Here is a 13,750-nt window from a genome sequence, read left to right on the forward strand (position 1 = left end):
GTAAACAGTTTAGGGGGTATCACCTTCAGAGGGAGGGGTGGGGGGGAAATCAGGATCTTCGTCTGAGCCGTCAGAGGCCTGCAAGGGGGCCAGGGATGGTGGTACAGGGTATGATCCCTGTGACAGGACTAGTAGGACTGGTTGGCGGGAGTGCCAGTGAGAGCGAAAGGGGGGGGGGGGGGGTTGTTGACAGCATTCCGGCTGGATGCCGCACTGCCGTCAGAGATGTTTTAGTCTTTTTGTTTTTTTTCTTTATGTGGTTAGGTTTCGACCCGTGACTTGGGACATTTAATGGTACGAGGCAAACCCTACCAGATAGTAAAGTCCTCTTTGGGTTATACTGCTTAAATAAAACCTTTTTGTATTACATTTATTAGAGCTATAATGTTGTGTTTCCATAGCTTTTATTAGGCTGCATTATAATAAAATCTGATGCCTCACTGACAATGAAGACAGGTATGCTGCTAAAACTGTATATTTGCCAAACTATTGTTCAGCTCTTTGCTGTGCTTTTTTTATTTTTTCATGATGTGTCTGGCGAGTTGTATTACTTTTATGTTTCAACTACGATAATCCATCTGTGTAAATATCTACTTTAGTTTTTAATAGTGAAGATAGGTGAGCAAGCAGAGTAGTGCTTAAGACTTGTTAAGACTCAAAATAAAGCTGCTCAAATGAAAATGACCTTTTCCTTAACTTTGTTCATAGGAAGACGAGCGTAGCATTAACCACTATATACCAGAATTACGAGATCTGCAGTATAGTGTAACAGGAACGCTGTCAATACCATAATGTACCTTAGTCACCCCTAGCCTACATCCACCCACCCACACATCCATACCCACACAGCCCCACCCCCACCCCCACCCCCACACACATCCACACACACACTCTCATTTATTGACTCTGAATTAAATACTGGCTCCAAAGTATTTACAGTGACACCATTTATCTTAAAAAGTTGTGTAGGCTTGGAAACTTCGAATAAAGTAATCTGCATTGCTAAGGTAATTAGCAGTCATTTGTTAAAGCTAGCCAATGTCTAACACACAGTGAAGTGAATAAATATTTATGATATAAGCAGATTTGCATCATGGCCACAAAATAAACTTTCTTACTGCAGGTATCAGTGGAACGCAGTGAACAATGTGAATTACCTTTCAGTGAAATCGTCAAAGTCGGACAAAAGGTCACATATCCTGAGTCCACTGCGAGCAGCTTTAGCTGAGTACACTGGGCCGATCCCCTTTTTCGTGGTTCCCAAACTATAAAGAAAAAGAAAATAATTCTGTTGTAAAACTAGTTTAAGGAAACAGGAATCTTAGGGCTAAATTTAATGCATCGCTTATGGCTGGGAATTAATACTATGGTTGTATGAATATGGCTGAATTTAACAACATTACCTTAGTTGAGAATTTAACCAGTATTATTATTTTTGGTAGCCATGTTGGTAAGAAAACAAGAGGCCATCTTACTTTTTCCCTGCTTGCTGTTGCCTCTGCAGCTCCTGAACTCCATCGACGGCTTGGTGGAAATCAAATACTGTTGACAGAAAAGAGAATAGAAAAAATAACTACTTAGGTCATTTAAAATCGGTACACTTTAGTCCATTTATTGAAGCAGTTATAAGCATTCAAAAAAATATAAGAGGGTACTAAACAAAGCACAGAGTTCAGAGACAATGTATTACTTATTGTTGCTGTCTCCAGCCATATTTTTCACAACATAAAAGGCCATTCAGTATAGGTACACGTTCAATTTTGTACACCTTTCTTACCTTTTTATTTACGCTAATTCTGAATGGTTCCAGGTTCTCCTGTGCTAATTATTAGGTTGTTTTATTAGCTTCCTTTGTAGTTAGGGAGAGTGTTGGAGTCGGGTGGTTGGAATACAACCACATTATTAGCATTGTTATTACAAAATTAAATAGGACATTCAAATCTCCTCCAGTGCAAATTACACACAGTACTGTGCAAAAGTTTTAGGCAGGTGTGAATAAATGTTGTAAAGTAAGAACGCTTTCAAAAATAGACATCTTAATAGTTTATATTTATCAATTAACAAAATGCAAAGTGAGTGAACAGAAAAAAAATCTACATCAAATCAATATTTGGTGTGACCACCCTTTGCCTTCAAAACAGCATCAATTCTTCTAGGTACACTTGCACACAGTTTTTGAAGGAACTCGGCAGGTAGGTTGGCCCAAACATCTTGGAGAACTAACCACAGTTCTTCTGTGGATTTAGGCTGCCTCAGTTGCTTCTCTCTCTTCATGTAATCCCAGACAGACTCGATGATGTTGAGATCAGGGCTCTGTGGAGGCCATACCATCACTTCCAGGACTCCTTGTTCTTCTTTATGCTGAAGATAGTTCTTAATGACTTTCTCTGTATGTTTGGGGTCATGCTGCAGAATAAATTTGGGGCCAATCAGATGCCTCCCTGATGGTATTGCATGATGGATAAGTATCTGCCTGTACTTCTCAGCATTGAGGAGACCATTAATTATGAACAAATCCCCAACTTCATTTGCAGAAATGCAGCCCCAAACTTGCAAGGACCTCCACCATGCTTCACTGTTGCCTGCAGACACTCATTCGTGTACCGCTCTCCAGCCCTTCTGCGAACAAACTGCCTTCTGCTACAGCCAAATATTTCAAATTTTGACTCATCAGTCCAGAGCACCTGCTGACATTTTTCTGCACCCCAGTTCCTGTGTTTTCCTGCATAGTTGAGTTGCTTGGCCTTGTTTCCACGTCAGAGGTATGGCTTTTTGGCCACAAGTCTTCCATGAAGGCCACTTCTGACCAAACTTCTCCGGACAGTAGATGGGTGTACCAGGGTGCCACTGTTTTCTGCCAATTCTGAGCTGATGGCACTGCTGGACATCTTCCAATTGCGAAGGGAAGTAAGCATGATGTGTCTTTCACCTTCTGCAGTAAGTTTCCTTGGCCGACCACTGCGTCTACGGTCCTCAACGTTGCCCGTTTCTTTGTGCTTCTTCAAAAGCAGCTTGGACAGCACATCTGGAAACCCCTGTCTGCCTTGAAATTTCTGCCTGGGAGAGACCTTGCTGATGCAGTATAACTACCTTGTGTCTTGTTGCTGTGCTCAGTCTTGCCATGGTGTATGACTTTTGACAGTAAACTGTCTTCAGCAACCTCACCTTGTTAGCTGAGTCTGGCTGTTCCTCACCCAGTTTTATTCCTCCTACACAGCTGTTTCTGTTTCAGTTAATGATTGTGTTTCAACCTACATATTGAATTGATGATCATTAGCACCTGTTTGGTATAATTGTTTAATCATACACCTGACTATATACCTACAAAATCCCTGACTTTGTGCAAGTGTACCTAGAAGAATTGATGCTGTTTTGAAGGCAAAGGGTGGTCTACACCAAATATTGATTTGATGTAGATTTTTCTTCTGATCACTCACTTTGCATTTTGTTAATTGATAAATATAAACTATTAAGATGTCTATTTTTGAAAGCATTCTTACTTTACAACATTTTTTCACACCTGCCTAAAACTTTTGCACAGTACAGTATATTTCTTCGGTTAAATGACCTCCTTCACCACTTACTGGTTTCACAATTGTGTTATATATTGGCTCATTATACAGCTAGTATCACGTCCATAAAAGTTACAACAATACCTGAAAGATGTACCCTACTTTACTGTGCGTTCAGTACTTTTTAAGAATTATGAAATTATGGGCAACTTCAATCTATCCAAATCTTGTTTACACCTTTGGCTGCAGTCCCAGAATTAGTAGCACTGTTCTTTCTGGTCAGGTAGCAACACAGTGCACGATAAAAGTTAGTGGATTCACCTCACCTTATTCTCACTCAAGTGCTCTGCAGCTGCAGTCTGCCTGGCATCACATGCCACAGTCCGTGCTATGGATGTGTTTCCCAATGACACCAATTGCAACACAAACGCTTGCTGACAATAGGTGTCATCTGGGATGCAGCTGAATTGCCTATTAAAATATCAAACAACTCTGAAAAACGTCCCTAAAAGTATCTTTTGGTATATAGCGGCAGAAAGTAAAAAAGAACAAAATAGTATATCAATGAAAAAGAATGCATATACAACACTATGACAGTGAAACTATGATACTGGATCTGTTTGGTTTTTATATCTCAAATCACCCATAATTCTTCATAACCTGCCTGAGACCTCATCATTAAAAGCTAAAAGTAATACGTTCAAGAACCACAAAAACAGCAAAAGAGAATAAAATGTATTATTTTCCCAAACTGGAAGCACACACAACATAAAATGCAAACTAGAGATAAGAGCTCATTCCATATCTGAAGTACCTGGCATTACACACCATTCCTATACAAAACTGTCTTTGATGTCTGTTAAATTCCCTCTATGTCCGGCATTACCTTTATAAAGGATTTGTAATTAAACTCTTATTTACTTCTTCCTTGGACCTCTGCCATCTGCATCCATTTCCAATCAACAAAAAACCAATTTTGAGTACTTGGCTGTTCAAAATATAAGTTTTACAGAAATACCCACGCAAAACATTGAAGAAAATACAAAAACACAACATACTTACATCTGTGTTCAGAAAACTACAAACCATAAAAACAAAACTAGCAACTGGTAGAATCAGCCTCTTTTCCATAGCAATTGGCTTTGTGATGACTGTTAATAGTTATTTTTATTTCAAAATGACCTCAAAATGACCTCATAGCCATTGTATAATCGAAATATGGCACATACTCAAGGGGTGTCAATATCCCAGACACACACCCTGTTGTGCTATATTGCTTAATTATATCAATAATAAAAACAGAACTTGACACAGCCAGTTCCAGTTGATTGCCTTCTTCACTTGAGAACAGGCAGCCAAACTGATAATATTTAAACAGCTTTGCATGGCTGGATCAAAACAGCATAGTAATTGCTTTATTTTTAGCTCTGGGACTACTAAAAACCATTTTGTATTGTACTGTTTACCCTTTCAAGGCCAGGCCTGAATATTTTCACAATACTGGCTGGTTTGTTTTTAAAATGGCTTTGGAATGGGATCTGTGTGTACTGATGGGCTTAAAAAAACTGACACATGGACTGAAAGGAAGCCTAGATGAATTTTGAACCCAGATGAGTTTGCAGTTAGGCGGGAAAACAGAGTGAGCTAATTTTGTGAGCAGTCGAGTTATTCAAATGGCGATCTCGCAAGGCAGATGCGCAGTTTGATCCAGTTAGGTTTGGAGAACGGGAGTGATTGTGATTACTCTAATGGGGACAAGGATCCTGGATTTAGAGGTTGAAGGTTTTGGATCCTATTCTCACAGTAGACACTGAAGGTTAGATGATTCATGATTTGATTCTGTATCTATTCTTTTATATGTTCTTGCTCACATACCCCTTACTAATATGCCATGACATATGACATCAGTAATATATTTAGGACACATTATCGTGTTTGTCGGTTTTCTTGGAAATTGGTTTATTTACTGTGTATATATATATGAATTACCTGACAGATTGATTGCTTATCGATAGATACTTAGGTAGAGGACATTCTAACAAGTCAGTCTTTTTTTTTTTTTTGGTCAGCCATTTTGTGTTTATTTGTTACTTACCACCTGAAGGGTACATTTTTTTAAACTGATTTTTTGTAGCAATACTTGTACAACAGACATTTTAGGTACCAAGTTGTTGTTTATTAGGCAAGTTATGTTTGAGCAATAGACATATTTACAGCTTACTTGGCTTTTTGTTTAAAAAGAAGCAAATAACGTTACCCTTATTAGATACTGATCATAAATCTGCATGGTAATTTTGCAGTTTATCATCCTTCTCCCACACCTTATGCATTTACTGTGTTTTACTTATTTGCCGATTGAGAAGGTGGCTTTATCATACCTTACCATGCCTAATAATGTAGACCCTAGAAACCTTTTTTTTTTTTTAAGAAACCTTTTTTCTTTTTCTGCCAATTCTGGACCTTTTTTACATTTGACCATGTTCATGAATTTTGTAAACAGTTTGAAAATACTGTTCTTTTAAAGAATATATGGATTTATGGCAATTAAAAAATAAAAGGACTTATGACTTAAAAAAACAAGTGTGTGCATTTTAAAAATGTAAAAAGAAAAAAAGAACGGCTTGGGAAGGGTTAAGGAACATCTGGTGTTTACCAGCTTCCTGTTTCTCCAAGTTGTCCAAAATGTTGGTTCTCTGTGGGCTGGAGCTCTGTGGCATACGCTAGTATGCATGGAAGACCGATGTATATTTACATTTGGCAAAAAGAGTTAAGGAAAAAGGACAACAAAATTTGACCATGTATGGTCTCTTCTCAAACTTACCAATATGAGCTCGGTCTGAAATGATAAGTCTCTTCTCCCAGCCCTCAAGACCTGTAACAAAAATGACAATACTAATAAATGCTACCATACATACATACTGTACATACATACTAATAACTGAATATTGGAGTACTGAACTCTGGGGAAAAAAACTTTATTGCTTACACCATAAAAATAGAAAATGTAAAAAAGCAAGTACACTTTCACTCAGCACACTTGTTAAATGCAAGCTAAAAATTTAAATATGGTTTCAAATACCGTATTCCTTCAAATTTAAGATGCCTTTGAATTAAAGATGCAACCCAAATTTCCCACCCTCAATCTGAGGAAAAAATAAAACATCAAAATAAAAGATGCATTTACAAAGATACAACCTCAATTACAAACATAAGAAAATTAGGAAGTCTGCGGCCCTCTGCTATCACACAGACCATTACAGTTATGTGCTGCTTCTCATTTCCAATCGTGATTACCTACAACTGTTTTTTTCCCAGTTTGTGAATTGTGGTATTGCTTGGCATGTCAAAAAATACAGGGGGGGTCTGATCAGCATTTCCCATCTGTGCAAACTGGTACTGTTTGTTAGAATGGAGCCTAATAACGAAACGCTGAAATTGTAAAAGATTCTCTTCGAATTCCTCAGCAAGCTAATGAAGCTTCTTTGAAAATGGCTGCCTGAATATTATGGATGATTCAAGATCGGGCAGTAACGTTTACGTTCGTCTTTTCTCGTTCCTGTTTGTGTACTAGGGTTTGAATCTTAAATTCGAAGGAATGCAGTGCTTCTCTTACACAAAGTGCAGAAGTGCATACGGTACTAACCCCAGAAACAACAAAAGAATGTGAAATATACAGACCTTTTCCCTTATTTACATTTTTTTCTGCCTCTTCAAAGAGTCCTGGCAGATGAATCACTACTCCATTACCTAAGATCACATAACGGCAACAAAATGGATTAACAGTGGTAGGCAGCCAAAACAAGTTTGATTTATTTGAATGCAAACATACTTATTGCATAAATGTACACAAAGGCGGTAAATAACTGCACTTGTGATGCACTTTATGTGCAATGAACATTGTGTGATGCACTGGCATTGCGGACTCTGATCCCTGAGGTTAAAAGCTCAGGTCATCGCTTTAAACGTATGCACTGGACTTGAAGAATTCTGTTTAAATGGTTACAAATATTTCTCACCTCTCATTATCAAATGTCTCAAAGAATTTTACTTTGTATCCCAGATAATTTTTTTCCTGCCACCACAACAAAAACAACAACAACAAAACAGTGCAAGTTCTGATAAAATTAATGGCAGCAGGTTTACGGAATGTAGCCGAAGTAAAAACACCCATGCCCACAGTTGGACCCTGAAAGAACAGGGGCCGGGGTTGAGGTGGTTACTTTGAGTATGCATTCCACCACCCTAAAAATACTTACCAATAAATGCGGTGACATTGGGGTTGATAATACCACTCGGTAGAAGGTGGAAGTCATATTCAACGCAATCCACCACCACAGTGTGCCCAGCATTGTTACCACCCTGCAAATGAAAAGCGCAAACAAGTAAGCAAACAATGCTAGCCTAGAAGAGGAGGGAAATGTATTTGTCAGGTTTCATTCTTCCTGATGAAGCTGTTATTAACAGCAAGAATGTTGCTTTTGCATGGTAGAATTCATGTATTAAAAAAGTGTATCATTTGGATGCAACAGAGTGCAAATCACCCTTTTAACAGAAATGCAGTTGAATATGTCAAAACATGGGTGATTGATAATTACATTTACACTTTAAAATAAATTTGATCTGATCCATAACAAGAGGATCTAAATGCTTTAAAATCAGTGGCCCTCACAATAAAACTACAGACCTTACATTTAGGGTTATGGATGCTCAAACTCTGAAAAAGGATTTCAGTTATGATAAGAAACATACAACCTATTATGGTCAAACACTCAGAACTAACCCTTCCTCATTTACAAAACTCAAATTCTACTGCAAAACAGAGAAGATGGGAATGAAGCACCCACAGAGTTTAGGGGGTAGAGCAAGTTGGAACTACACTGGGTTAAGGAAAACCTCTAAATCCCAACAGACTCTGGAACTCCCTCCAATCCCTAGGTCTCCTATGAGTATGGCTTCTGATCTTCGGTGTTTTCCGGCAAATTTTCTGCACTCCTTTATAAATTCAAATGATACTTGTTAAGCCTTTCGTGTATCTCAATCACAAATGAGACACATGTTAACAGTAAAATTGATTTAATTTACAGGGTTCTTCTATTAAACAACTAAAATGGACTTGCAAGTCTTACCTTTTCATTTCAAAGCAGAAGCGACTCTTCTTTATTCATGTAAATACGCAGAACGATTGTAATAAAAAGTGGGTCTAGCATAAAACACTTTTTCATTGTAGCTTGAATAAAGATTAGTCGCTTATTAATATGTTGCAATCTTGTTCGTTAATCAAAAATAAGACTTGGCCAATTAAAAAGCCAATGTAGTTGTTTCACAGAAAAAAATCATTTAACTATGAACACGTTTCTCAGTTTCAATCGAGAAAAACGAATGGCTTAACAGCTATCAATTCTTAAAAGGAGAGTAGAAAAAAGTCGGCGGAATACTGAAAATCAGAAGCCCTGCCTATGAGTCACATGATTAATGGCCTATGATAACAGCAAACAGGAAACCAGATCTATAAGTTACAAGAAATAAAACATGCTTCCTCATAATTGGTTAACCACGAGAGAAGCGTGGTTAACCAGGAATTTGACACAAGGCTCTGTGTTTGCTCTAGAGCCCCTTTGGGGGGACACTGTAGCAAGAAAACCAAGGTAGTGTTAATCATCTGAAACTATGTTTTTCTTTTGCTCTGTGTAGCAGGGGGAGATCTGTGCTTACTCTGCTGGCGTGTTCACAGTGCTGCAGGAAGAGGGCGGCAGTCATCCAACAACTGCCTGTGAGTCATGGCAGTGACACGGGGAGGTGGGAAAGTGGGTGTGTGGACTTTCCCCCTCTCTGAATGGCTGAGAGGCGAGTCTTGGGAGATTGTTAGCCCTATAAATTAACACTCTGTTGTTTCCTCAGGTCTGCCCTGTTAAACGCGCCGAGAGTGCTCAAGCGCTGGTCCAGGACCGAGAACCAGTCGGGAGAGAACGAGACTGAGTGTTTCAGAGCGAGACAGTGAGGGCGGGGAACCCTTGGGCAGACCCCGGAATATTATAGCCGAGCAGGCTAGTTAGCCGGCAGCGTAGGTCGGTGATCCGGGTCGCACGGTCAGCGGCGACCAGGATATCGCTGCAAAGTGCAGCACCTTTTCTTTGTAGTTTTGTTACTGTTTTATTTTCCCTGTTTCTTTGTGCCTTTGATTTTTGTATTATTGTTTTGAAGCACCTGCGAGTGCGCCTGGACTGTTTACCATTGCTTGGTATTCCCGTGGTTCTCTTTACCAGAGTTGGTAAGCAGACTATGGACCAATAGCACCCTCTGCAGGCTAAAGAAACCAGTGAATTACCCACCACCCTTCCACACTCTGACATGCACTGTTTCAAACTTCCTACATATTGGTTCTTCCATAACACAATCTCATACTGTATAATGTGTACTACACTATTTCTCATCTCATTTTGCTTAAAAGTGATATTTGTGTTACGAGATGCTAGAACATGGATATTAAATACACATAAAAGCTAATGATTTATTTGATTTACACTACCCAGCAGAGGGAACCTACAGGAACTGCTGAATTTATCCTGAAATCATGTGAATCACTACAAGTTAACACAGTTTTTATTTTAAATTAATTTTCTACAAATTTCTAGAATATTTTTTTCACTTAGAAGGATGTGTAGATAAATGGAAAAAAAAACTAATGCATTTTAATTTCAGAATATAAGGCAACAAAAGGTGAAAATTTTGAAAGGGGGTGTAGAATTTCTATAGGCACTGTAAATATGTGATTTCCAGTTAATACAACATTGATATTATAGAGATTAAAAAAGAAACTGATGTCATTTTATTATTCACATAACAGGATGGACACGCAGCCTCACGCAGCCTCACGCAGCCTTTAATTATACTATGTAACACAATTTTTGTTCCTTGGTAGTAAGTGTTATGTCCTAATTGCTTATGCCTCAAAAGTATAGAAAACGGCTACTATTCCCCACAAACTTTGCTTTTGTGACCAGGACAGTGATATTTTGAAATGTACCTATTTCCAATGAGAAAACGGGCGAATTTGTGTCTTTTCGTTCACATAAAGTCAGAAAAAAACAACATATGAATCCAAATTAACATGTATTTATACTAAAGTAATACAAAAATGACTACAAAAGATTTAGAAGTGAGTAGTTTTTCGAGATTTACGATTATACTGTAAATCACTTTCACGAATCAGCCCCCAAATGTAGTCTCCCACAAACTTATGGAAACTATAATAAAATCCAAAATGGAAAATTACCTATCTGGTAACAGGGTCCTGGGAGACAGTCAACATGGTTTTAGGAAAGGGAGATTGTGTCTAACTAACTTGCTTGATTTTTTTGAGGATGCAACATCGATAATGGATAATTGCAAAGCATATGACACGGTTTATTTAGATTTCCAGAAAGCTTTTGACAAAGTCCTGCACAAAAGATTAATTCTCAAACTGAACGCAGTTGGAATTCAAGGAAACACATGTACATGGATTAGGGAGTGGTTAACATGTAGAAAACAGAAAGTACTGATTAGAGGAAAAACCTAAGAATGGAGTGTGGTAACCAGTGGTGTCAGTATTAGGTCCTCTGCTATTCTTAATCTACATTAATGATTTAGATTCTGGTATAGTAAGCAAACTTGTTAAATTTGCAGATGACACAAAAGAAGGAGGAGTGGCAAACACTGTTGTAGCAGCAAAGGTTATTCAAAATGATCTAGACAAGATTCAGAACTGGGCAGACACATGGCAAATAACATTTAATAGAGAAAAGTGTAAGGTACTGCATGCAGGAAATAAAAATGTACATTATAAATATCATATGGGCGATACTGAAATTGGAGAAGGAATCTGTGAAAAAGACCTAGGAGTTTTTGTTGACTCAGAAATGTCTTCATCTAGACAATGTGGGGAAGCTATAAAAAAGGCTAACAAGATGCTCAGATACATTGTGAAAAGTGTTGAATTTAAATCAAGGGAAGTAATGTTAAAACTGTACAATGCACTAGTAAGACCTCATCTTGTGTGCAGTTCTGGTCACCTCGTTATAAAAAAGATATTGCTGCTCTAGAAAGAGTGCAAAGAAGAGCGACCAGAATTATTCCGGGCTTAAAAGGCATGTCATATGCAGACAGGCTAAAAGAATTGAATCTGTTCAGTCTTGAACAAAGAAGATTATGTGGCGACCTAATTCAAGCATTCAAAATTCTAAAAGGTATTCACAGTGTCGACCCAAGGGACTTTTTCAGCCTGAAAAAAGAAACAAGGATCAGGGGTCACAAATGGAGATCAGACAAAGGGGCATTCAGAACAGAAAATAGGAGGCACTTTTTTACACAGAGAATTGTGAGGGTCTGGAATCAACTCCCCAGTAATGTTATTGAAGCTGACACCCTGGGATCCTTTAAGAAACTGCTTGATGAGATTCTGGGATCAATAAGCTACTAACAACCAAACGAGCAAGATGGGCCGAATGGCCTCCTCTCGTTTGTAAACTTTCTTATGTTCTTATGTTCTTATGTTCTCGTTATACTGTCCTTGGTAGCGGCGTTCAAAGTCCAGTATATCCTGGTGGAAGCGCTCGCCTTGCTCCTCCGAGTACGCTCCCATGTTCTCCTTGAATTTATCAAGATGAGCATCAAGGATATGGACTTTGAGGGACATCCTACAGCCCATTGTGCCGTAGTTCTTCACCAGAGTCTCAACCAGCTCCACATAGTTTTCGGCCTTGTGACTGCCCAGGAAGCCCCGAACCACTGCGACAAAGCTGTTCCAAGCCGCTTTCTCCTTACTAGTGAGCTTCTTGGGGAATTCACTGCACTCCAGGATCTTCTTTATCTGTGGTCCAACGAAGACACCGGCTTTGACCTTTGCCTCAGACAGCTTAGGGAAGAAGTCTTGAAGGTACTTGAAGGCTGCCGACTCCTTATCTACAGCTCTGATAAATTTTTTCATAAGGCCCAATTTGATGTGCAGTGGTGGCATCAGCACCTTCCAGGGGTCCACCAGTGGCTCCCACTTAACGTTGTTCCTCCCCACAGAGAACTCAGTCCGCTGTGGCCAGTCCCGCCTGTGGTAGTGTGCCTTGGTGTCCCTGCTGTCCCAAAGGCAAAGATAGCAGGGAAACTTGGTAAAACCACCTTGGAGACCCATCAGGAATGCCACTATTTTGAAGTCTCCTATGACCTCCCAGCCGTACTCATCATACTTCAAGGTGTCCAGCAAGGTCTTGATGCTGTTGTAATCCTCTTTGAGGTGCACCGAGTGAGCCAGGGGAAGAGACGGGTACTTGTTACCATTATGGAGCAGCACGGCTTTGAGGCTCCTGGATGAGCTGTCAATGAAGAGGCGCCACTCATTCTGGTTACAGGTGATTCCGATTGCCTCGAACAGACTGGTAACATTGTGGCAGAAGCAGAGACCATCTTGACGGGTGAAGAAGCTGGATAAAGGTTGGTGACGCGTCCTCTGATCTGCGACTTGCACATTTTCATCCAAAAAGTTCCACTGCTTGAGCCTCAACTGGACACTAGAACCGCCACAGCAGTCACTTTTCAAATTTCAATTACTCTACGTGTCTGAAAGTTATACAGATCTCCGTTTATGACTTTTCCTAAATATATGTATTAAACACAGTGACGGCATTTGAAAGGCAGGATCACGAAAGTTATAATCCCACCCTCCGCCAAAGCAGTAATTTTGATTACCTTTTACAATACATGTTTTTATTTTGAATATAACCTACAATACAAATATACTATATTATATATATATATATATATATATATATATATATATATATATATATATATATATATATGAATGAGAGAAAGAGAGAGACACACAAACAAGCAAGCCTGTTGTTATCTCTACTGGACCTGGCAGCCATCAATTCCTTCGTTTTGTATAAGGAATGCACTGAGAAAAATATCAATAGGACAGATTTCGTCTTAAAGCTAGCCACAGCGCTTTGGCAGAAACATTTCGATCAGAAAACTGCAAAGCTGGATTCTGTGCTGCAGTGACACACGCGAGAGAAAACACACATAATTTTGTTTTTACAGTTTGTATGTGCATATACCTGTTTACACACTAGTTTCTTTTGAAATGTTTATTTTATTATAGTTTTTCATTTTTCAAAGTAGTGCTTTGGATGTGGGAAGTTAGAAAATAATGTTTATTTGTTCATTTAAATACGCCGTTTTGGCTGTATAGATGTTTGATATGA

General features: G+C 38.9%; 1 protein-coding gene across 1 annotated transcript in view; it reads right to left on the reverse strand.

Annotated features, from left to right (window-relative positions):
- Window positions 1-13,750, reverse strand: part of LOC121317181 (adenylosuccinate synthetase isozyme 2) — a 67,752-nt gene that overhangs the window by 14,286 nt on the left and 39,716 nt on the right. Inside the window, exons 2-6 of the mRNA XM_041252844.1 lie at window positions 7,769-7,871; window positions 7,191-7,259; window positions 6,334-6,384; window positions 1,476-1,542; window positions 1,158-1,265 (exon numbers count right to left, since the gene is read on the reverse strand). Coding sequence (XP_041108778.1) covers window positions 1,158-1,265; window positions 1,476-1,542; window positions 6,334-6,384; window positions 7,191-7,259; window positions 7,769-7,871 — 398 coding nt within the window. The remainder of the gene's footprint in view (window positions 1-1,157; window positions 1,266-1,475; window positions 1,543-6,333; window positions 6,385-7,190; window positions 7,260-7,768; window positions 7,872-13,750) is intronic.

This window comes from Polyodon spathula, chromosome 6 (genome assembly GCF_017654505.1).
Source record: "Polyodon spathula isolate WHYD16114869_AA chromosome 6, ASM1765450v1, whole genome shotgun sequence".
NCBI lineage: Eukaryota > Metazoa > Chordata > Actinopteri > Acipenseriformes > Polyodontidae > Polyodon > Polyodon spathula.